Source organism: Osmerus eperlanus, chromosome 10 (genome assembly GCF_963692335.1).
Source record: "Osmerus eperlanus chromosome 10, fOsmEpe2.1, whole genome shotgun sequence".
Taxonomy (NCBI): Eukaryota; Metazoa; Chordata; class Actinopteri; order Osmeriformes; family Osmeridae; genus Osmerus; species Osmerus eperlanus.
The window spans coordinates 16702740-16711511 of record NC_085027.1 but is presented as its reverse complement, the minus strand read 5'-3'; the positions used below and the strand labels follow the sequence as shown (position 1 = coordinate 16711511).

The window sequence follows — 8772 nt, the reverse complement described above, 5'->3', positions numbered from 1 at the left end:
TTTGAAATGACTTTCTCCTCTTCCAGTCCTCCTCCGGTCTGTAAGCCTAAAAAGGCTGCATGCTGCACCCTGCCCTGGTGGTTCGTCTTCATTGCTTGGTTCCTGCTTCTGTCCATCAGTGGTATCTCCACCTACTTCACCCTTATCTACGGCTTTGAATATGGCAAGGACAAGTCTATCCAGTGGGTCATCTCCCTGGGCCTGTCACTCTTCCAAAGCATCTTCATCCTGCAGCCCCTCAAGGTGAAAGGAGAATAAGAAAGTTTGTTGTCAGGAGGGATGTTGTTTGTAATGGGATTTCTTCAAGTGAAGTGCAGTGCTCGACATCAAGCGGAAATGAAAATCAAGAGTACAGTACCCTATACCCTTGATTGCCCATACAGCATGCTGTTGAGAAGTGATTGGCTCAGTGATGTTAGAACCTTGTGTGTGCCCTCAGGTGATTGGCTTGGCTGTCTTCTTTGCCCTCCTTCTCAAGCCACGGGTGGTGGAAGAGAATGAGGATGTTGAGCTCCTGCTTGCTGGTAAGACCTGTAGTGTAACTACAAAACCATGGGTTGGTGTCCAAAACACTTTGAAATTACTGTCATTTGTTGTTCTGCTACACTGAAAAGAAGCCCTTGGAATGCCAGTCGTTAATGAAGTGCTTGAAGCAAGGCTCATGAAGACTTACTTTATGCTTTTATCTGTACAGAAAAACTTCTGAAGTCTAATGTCTTGTTAATTTACAGAACAAAAGGAGAGGTGTCAAGAGTACTCTGGCACACAATTACAGTAGGACTTAGCCTGAAGTCGGGCCTGGAGACACACTGTCTCATGAAGAGGAATCCAGGTGGACTTTCCAGATACCGTATCATACACAAACTGCTGCACACATTACTAATATGTTGATTCAGAACATAGCTAATGATCTATTAGACATAGTTAGATTCTGATGGTATGCATGAATGTTGGGTGTTAAGAAGGGGCACTTTATGTATCCATATGTAGATATTCAGAAATGAAACAGTAATGTCAGTAATAGAAATACAAAATGTTTCTTTCTGTTTGTGTCCATTTTGTAAATGTGTGGAGAGGACATCTGGTCATGGGGTTTATTTAAATTTTTAACATGTATGCTTTCGCCAGTTCAATTTTCCAGTTCATTGTGGATGTTTTTTTTTTTTATTGTTTATCCTTAGAAGATTGTTGAATGCTTTGGTGCATACATTCAGAGTAAGACAGTGACAAGAGTCAGAGGACATAAAACAAGTGACAAGATTCAGCATTAGCAGGTGTCCCTCCATTAAAACATCACCAGAGTGCTGTAATTGATTAGATTTTGATGAGAGACTCACTGGCATGGATGCATGATACAACAGTGTTGACATCCAATCACATGTTGCTGGTCTGCACCTGGTCAAGGAGTAACAGCCACCCTATGTGTGTCAGCCAGTGTTGTCTGAATAACTAGGAAGCACACAGATCTATCAATATTTCCTTTAAGCCTTTCATTTAACCTTAACAAGTCAGCTGGCTTCATTTTTTTTTTCTTCCTGTCACTTTTGATTGGTCCTAAATACAAGCCTGTTACCTTGGAGATGGTTCTTGTTTCCATGGTGGTGTGCAGGAAAGGCAGAGTTAGCCTTTATTAAGAAATCTCAATTGGGAGGGTGAGTCAGAATCTGTGACAACGTTTCACCTACCTCAGCTGAAGCCTTGAGACCAGAGCGCTGACTGGGTGTCGTTTATTGAACATCAACTTTGGGTCCTCCTTTGTCTTTGGCAGTTACATGTTACAGCGCTACCCTCTGGTGGTATCACTCTGTACTGCATGCATGTTGAGTATGTTCCACACCTTGTCTTGAACAATGCAATGCTAATCTCCATTTTCTTTGAAAGAATATATAGTAAGTTAATGACAAGATTACTCAAAAAATGAATCAATATCTGAGTTAAGGATGCTGTAAAGCAGAACTGAAAATGAGTTCATCACACCACAGAAGAATGTGTTGTTAACTACTCATCCAAATTAGAATAAAAAAAGGCAGTCTTCTCTTCTTGATACTAGGGCTGAATCTCCGACCTTCGAATTTATTGATACTAGGGCTGAATGTCCGACCTTCGAATTTATTGAATTTAGCAACAACAGCAACAACTAGCTAAATCTATTGCAGATATCAGAACAGACCTACCTGCAGTCTCTGAGTGTTTTATGTGTTAATTACTTTGTCTTTGCATGTACCAGCTGAGTAACAGAATGCAGGTTATATAAACCGTCTGTGATCTGACGTAGATAGGTGGCTGTGACGTAGATAGGTTGGGTTTTGCCCCGCCTATACAAAACCTGAGCTGAAAACAGGTGTAAAACTGTTCAACGTCTAACTCCACATTTCGGTACGATAAAGGTTTCGCGCTTTGCACATGCTTTCAGCAACTCATTTCACACGTATAATGTACTGAGAATCAAATCATGGAATTTGCTTTCCAGCATCTTTAAAAAAGCCACACCAGAACACAACTTCAATTCCAAATGTTGTTTATTAAACTATCTTTTTTGGGTTGACAGACAAAAGAAAAACGTTAAAGTTTGCCATTGAATGAGACAATATAGTTGCTTTTTACAGTCAGTATCAAACATTCTTCACTCTTAAGTAGTGTGACAGTGTGCATCTCTTATTCTTTGACCTCCCCTTCATCCATCAAGTGAAAATAAAAAATATACAACAGAAACTATTTTATCCTATCCACTCTCCATCTATCAAAACAATTACATCCATCACCAGATTTGATCATCCAATAAATACAAAAAAACAAAATTATTTAATGGAGTTTTGAGTACATAAAACAAGACTTACAGTGAAAATGGTATTAGTTAGTTTATATACCCAGTGGAAAGGGAGAGATACATGAGCAGTATGTATGCTCCTGGTGCAGACTAAGAAGGCCTCTGATATGAGATAATGGTAACGAAGGCAAACGCAGTGTGGTGCACATCTGACGCACTTGAACACAGATTCCTGGCTCACAATAAAAATGACTTCTTTCATCTGGGAAATCACTGATCTGGCCTGAGCAGAATGGTTAAATCTGTGCTAAAGGTCCCAGGACTACACCTAATGCCTAAAGAGAACCTTGTACATCAGAACCTTGTACATCAGATCTAAAGCTCATCATCAAGTGGTTTTCATGAAGGAAATAGTTCAGTCCACACAGTCAGAACATGCATTCCTGTAGCCAATTCACTGCATAGGCAAAATCCTGTAAATACAGAAAGTGCATGTATGGGGTAAAACTACAACAATCAAAACATTTAACAGAAACATATCAAACAAAAGGATTCTTTGCCGGTTCCTGACTTCAACCCTCCTCTCGCTCTCTCTCTCTCACGCTATATTTTAACATTTAAAATGTATAACAACCTCTAAATAAATCTGTGGAATCATTCAAGATGTAAAAACAATCATTCATGTAAAAAGGTAACTATATATGACATGCTTATGTTTTCCAAGTTATCAGTGGGCATTCTATTTGAGCGTGACAGCATCCCTCCACCTAGTGTAACAGATTGATAGATGAAGTCTGAGGAGTCACAGTAGACCTTGTCAACAAGAGGCTGCTCTGTCAATGGGACAATCAGTCAGAGGCAGAAACTGAATGTTTAAAAGCTTCAAAAATTGTTGATGTACAATCAGCTTTTAGGAGATCGGTACACCAGAAATGGTCAACCTTCAAGACAGGTCATGAACAATTGAAATGATGCCACAATGATCTGTGATAGTGACCACACTAACACAAGACACACCCTACGGCTTCTCAGCCACAGTGGTGGAGTGTAGAGCAAAGACAGTGTGTGAACAGCTCTCTGTATTTCTGGTTGGGCCAGACAGACTTGTTAGACTAGTACACTATTCAGTGACGGAACAGTATGACGTCACACCCAAAGTTACTAGTTGCCCTCTTGAGGAAGGTACTACTATAAAGATGAACTATTAACAGTTGAGGGTTTAAATTAAGAGCCTCTTCGTTTTCTAGAAAAGGTGCGATCAGTGTCTAGAAAGCTAGCCCTTTAGTACCAATCAGACATTGTCCCAAAGTCTAGAAAAAGACAAGTTAGTGACAAGATTATAACATTTGCATGGTAAGCCAGAGGTCTGTGCCCCAAATAGCATCTTTCAATATTTTTGACTAGACTTAAGGATGCCACTGTACATATAAAGTACAAGTGCATATAAAAAATGACACCTATCCAGTCATATCTTGATTGTGTTGTATTGAGGTTCTTATTATTTACTGCAAAATGTATTGACTGACAACAGTGACAAGGAATTCTGTTGGGTTATCAAACTAGGGGGAGAATGCCACCAGTGTTTGAATGAGGTGAGGTAAAGTCTGTAGAAATCTAGCAATGAAAAGAAAAGGAGAGTTTCATTGTTGAGGAACAAGCCAATATTGTTTTAAACCTTATTTCCTTTTGGTGAGTAACATCACAGGATATTGTGAGAGGGTGTCGGGAAGTGGGCGAAGGCTGGTCTAGGTCTTCTTCTTCAGTTCCTCAAAGCGGCGTGACAGGTCGTCAAAGTCGATGTCGTCCGAGGTGGCGGTGTTCCCTCCGAAAGACGAAGTGGGGAGTGTGTCGGGGACAGAGGGAAGCTCAGGGAGGGCGTTGTTGTCATAGACATAAGGAGCAGGGCCAGGGCGGGTTGGGCCTGGCGAGGACAAGGACCAGAAGGAGGATATTGGGAAAAGAACAATGAGGAGAGAAAAGGAGGTCAGCAGATGTAACCTACTATACGTACAACAGGCTATACTGCCACAGGTTAAACTGATAAAATACTTGATTTTAAAAAATCCGTTATTTAGGATTTACAACAAAACTGATGTGGAGATCATGAAGAGACCTACCTAAGACCTGGGAAGGATCAGAGGGTTTGATAGACAAGTCATCGATCTGAAACACACGCACAAACGCACCCAAACACACATTAGCATCACTTTCCTTGTTGGTACCGGCAAAATGCTTACATTTAAACATTAAAATGTATGATTGATAGTGGTATTAGTAAGAATAGTGTGGTTGGACAGCTTGTGATTGTGTTAAGAGAAATTAGTCAGGAAAACCCATTCCTGAGGCAAACTTCTCAGGAACAAGCAGGCTGTCAGCAGTCTACAAAAGTAGGAAAACCTTGCTTTTACCACAGACTGAGAAGCACATTCATCTGTAGCATCAAGCAGATCCTTTCTACACACTTTGGTTCTGTACAGCTCAGCCATGAGGACAGTTAGTAGTTGAAAGAAATGCATTAGAAACCAAGCCTGAGCAATTATAACTTATTTTCTCTGATTTGAGATCTATGCTAGCACGTTGCTTTAGGAGAGCATCCAGCGGCAGAAGAGAAACACACAAGATCCATAAACTAGTATGAAGAGCTCTTCCCTGAGGGGTGACCTGTCCGCTGTCCATCTGCCTGCAGGGGTGGCGAGGGGGGTGGGGAGGGGGTGGTGGACATGGTCACTTACAGACTCGTAGGTGGGGGGGCAACTGGGCAGCTCGGGAGGTGGCCCTCCTCTCATGGGGGGCTGGAAGCTGTTGAATCCCTCATAGGTGCCCACAGGACCGCTAAAGGGCTCCTGGACAGACACATTTATCTTTATATATAAATTCAACTAGAACAAATTCAATTAAAGATGTTGACAAAAGGTATGAAATTCATAGTAAGATCAGTCTTACTGCTCCTTTCGGGGTGGGATAGTTGAAGGCGGAGTGCATAGGCATGGGCATAGGCATGGGCATGGGCATGGCACCAGCGGTGAATCCTCCTCCACCTCCTCCTCCTCCTCTGGGCTTCTTGTTGTCCGTGTCCACGTCAATCAGGTCTGCCTCCTCTCCTGGACACACCTCTGGCTGTAAGAGGGAAGGAGGATGGTGTTCAGGGGTGTCCCAACATACTACTCATGTCCTCCCTGGGCCCCTCTTCCAATCCATTCTTCACCCCTCATCTCTGTTCTTACCATAGCTAACGATGATAGCATACACCTTGTTTATTATATAATTAGCTACTGTGGTTCTCATCGTTACCAATCAGGCGTTCCCTCCCAGGTACTCACTCTGACCATGGCGTCCGGCTCGTAGGGCACATTGTAGTTCTTGGCGATCTCTATGAGGTAACGCTCAACCAGGATCTTAGGAGGGGCTTCCACGCTCAGCTTGTGCATCAGCTGAAACACACAGAGGGGCAACGGCTTTTAGACATCCACAACTCCACAAGTATCCAATTGAGGAGAACTTCTGGGGGAAATCCCCACCCTGTCGTTGACTGTTCCTATCTGGTTTGTCCTGCACAGCTTGCCGTACTCCTTGCTGTATTTGGCACACAGCTGGTCAGACACCTGTGTGGGAAAAGGCACAGACAGATCTGTTGAAGACACATTGGGAGGTAACTTTAAACGTTACACAATGCCTGAATAAAAGGCTGTACTAGAAAATCTATATTCATGAATGCTAAACAGAGAGTCAAGTATTAATGTCTGAAGTACTTCAGCACACGCACTAATGGACTCAATTAGTACATGCAGATGCATCGTACCATAACCCTACAGCCGACCACATTACCTACACAGCAAACTAGGCCTGCATCTGGACAACTGTTGGCGGTATGATGTATATAGAGTTTAAAAATGACAGTGGTCACTCCTACTCACTATTTTGAGCTCTGAGACCTCAGACTGCAGACGTGGAGCGGCCCAGATGAGGGTGGAAACCGCTTCCTGTAGACCTGGGTCCAGCTCCCTGGGAATCAAAGAAATAAACAAAGAAAGAGTGTGAGTAAAGACACAAGAGGAGAGAGGGGAGAGAAAGTGCATAAGACATGGACAGAACCAGAAAGCATGAGAGAAGGGTGAGATGAAAAAGATGTCAGAAGAAAGAAGTTCTGTTTACTGTTGACACGTTTACTATTGACACTTTGTACAATCAGAATTCAAAACGGTAAACCTTACTAATCTGACCAGCAAACTAAGTCACTGACTATGGCTGAACAGGCCATCCAACTCACTTCATAGACTGGATGAGGCCAAAGCGGGCTAGCAGCAGGTCACAGTAGAGCTCCAGGATCTCCATGGCCTCCACCAGGTAGTCTTCTCTGATAATGTGTTCCACCCGGATCCTCGCCCGCTCATCCTTACCCGATGACAGGTAGTCTGCTATTTCCTTGCGTGCTTTCTGAGCTAGCTCAGCTACAGAGGGATAGGGAGAGGTAGAAGACAAAACAGGTTATGATACAATATTTGTAATGAAAGGGGTATAAATAGCCTATAGTCCGTAGAACCAGTTTATGTGTGTGTAGGTTATAGCCTTACTTTTCTTTTTTTCCAGGAGTTTAAGACGATTGATAACGAGCCGTAGATTGACACGCAGTCTTTCTGCTTTAAATCCTCCGCCTAACATTACGGACAGCGTTCTGTGTGGACAGGCACAACAAAAATCTACTAATTTAGCCTACAGCCTATGGAAGGCTGTAGGCATATACCTCACCCACTTCAATGAGTCAGCGTTCGCTATCATGTGAGAATGACCTCAACAGCAATTGGCTAACTATGCCCAGTTAGCCGTGTGGTATTTTATTTACCAAATGCAACTACCCTAACAGCAAATTACAGTGAGAAGTCAATGAGACGAGATCAAAACAAACCACCACCGGGACAAAGGTTTTGCTAAATATATAGCTAGATCTTAATTTAGAAGTTAGTATCGTATGATAGATTGAGCCCTACAGTACGTAGATAGCTACAGTGACTACAGTAACTATCAACCTAGCTAGGCTAGCTAACTCGGGAAGTCAGTAGATAGTAACAAGCTACAATCGATGCGACTAGCTGCGCATGTTTTTTTGCCAGTAAAAACCACACACCGAGCAGGCAAACATCGGTGTATCAAACCATGAAGACATAACGTTACATAGTTGAAGCAGCCATCTAGGCTAGGCTAGGCGTAGGCTAGTAGCTACTAGCAAACTAAGCTAACGTTACTAGTAGCTCATAAACAAAGCTGTTTGGAATCAGAGCGATTGAGCATTAACTATGAAATACTCCCGAAGAGGAACAAAACCATATTCCCAAATCAAAACCCGTAGTTGACAATGTTTTCCATAAATTTCAACAACTGTCTAGTCACATTTTACCTGTTAAATCTCTTATTCACCGAGTAAAAAAGAAACTTGTTTGGTTGGTGCGTTCCTCTCTGCTTCACTTCCGCGATCTGTCATCCAAGTGTGACGTCGTAGGGAATTTTCAGAGCTGGCTGGTTGGAGTGGAACAAGGAGGTTGGGCTTGACACTACTCTCAAAACAAACACTAGGGAGCGATGTTGGGTTAAGGTATTGTACGTGTTCTGCAGAGCGTTAAAGTCTAAAATAGAAGATTGATGTGAAATCTGTATTAGACACCTTCCATCTACCATTTAACCCTAACCCAGAGTAATAAAAAGAGAACAATCCGAATAAAATGCGTTCACCACGGTTAAAACTCATTTGCAAGGTTATCCATGAAAACAAGACTTCTAACATAACCATTCCAGTTTCTTAGTCTCGGCTGCAGTAGTTTCCGCTATTGGAATCTTTGGAACAGGGCAAGGTAAGTGTATGGATATCTTGTAGTCCATAGAGGCACAGAAGACATTGCAAAAATGTGATGAGTCGTTCTGTAAGTCATGATGACCAGTGGACACTCGTCCTAGTCATCATAGCTTAGCTCCTCAAGCATGGCTTATATTTGTTCTCCAACCCCTGCAACATT

The 8772-nt window shown here is 42.4% G+C and overlaps 1 protein-coding gene and 1 long non-coding RNA gene across 2 annotated transcripts; one reads left to right on the top strand and one right to left on the bottom strand.

The window, feature by feature from the left end:
* The first annotated feature begins 31 nt into the window (after positions 1–31).
* On the top strand, positions 32–1965 carry LOC134028093 (uncharacterized). Its single transcript, XR_009931496.1, has 3 exons — positions 32–243; positions 440–524; positions 732–1965. It is a non-coding gene; the product is annotated as an uncharacterized LOC134028093 (long non-coding RNA).
* A 536-nt stretch (positions 1966–2501) lies between these two features.
* Positions 2502–8304, bottom strand: ist1 (IST1 factor associated with ESCRT-III). The gene is made up of 10 exons (XM_062470945.1): positions 8160–8304; positions 7339–7439; positions 7035–7215; positions 6682–6769; positions 6286–6369; positions 6088–6198; positions 5711–5884; positions 5500–5610; positions 4885–4930; positions 2502–4688 (listed from the first exon to the last, which is right to left on the bottom strand). The coding sequence occupies exons 2-10, from the start codon at positions 7424–7426 to the stop codon at positions 4513–4515; spliced, it is 1059 nt and encodes a 352-aa protein (XP_062326929.1). The 5' UTR covers positions 7427–7439; positions 8160–8304; the 3' UTR covers positions 2502–4512.
* Between the last annotated feature and the right edge of the window lie 468 nt (positions 8305–8772).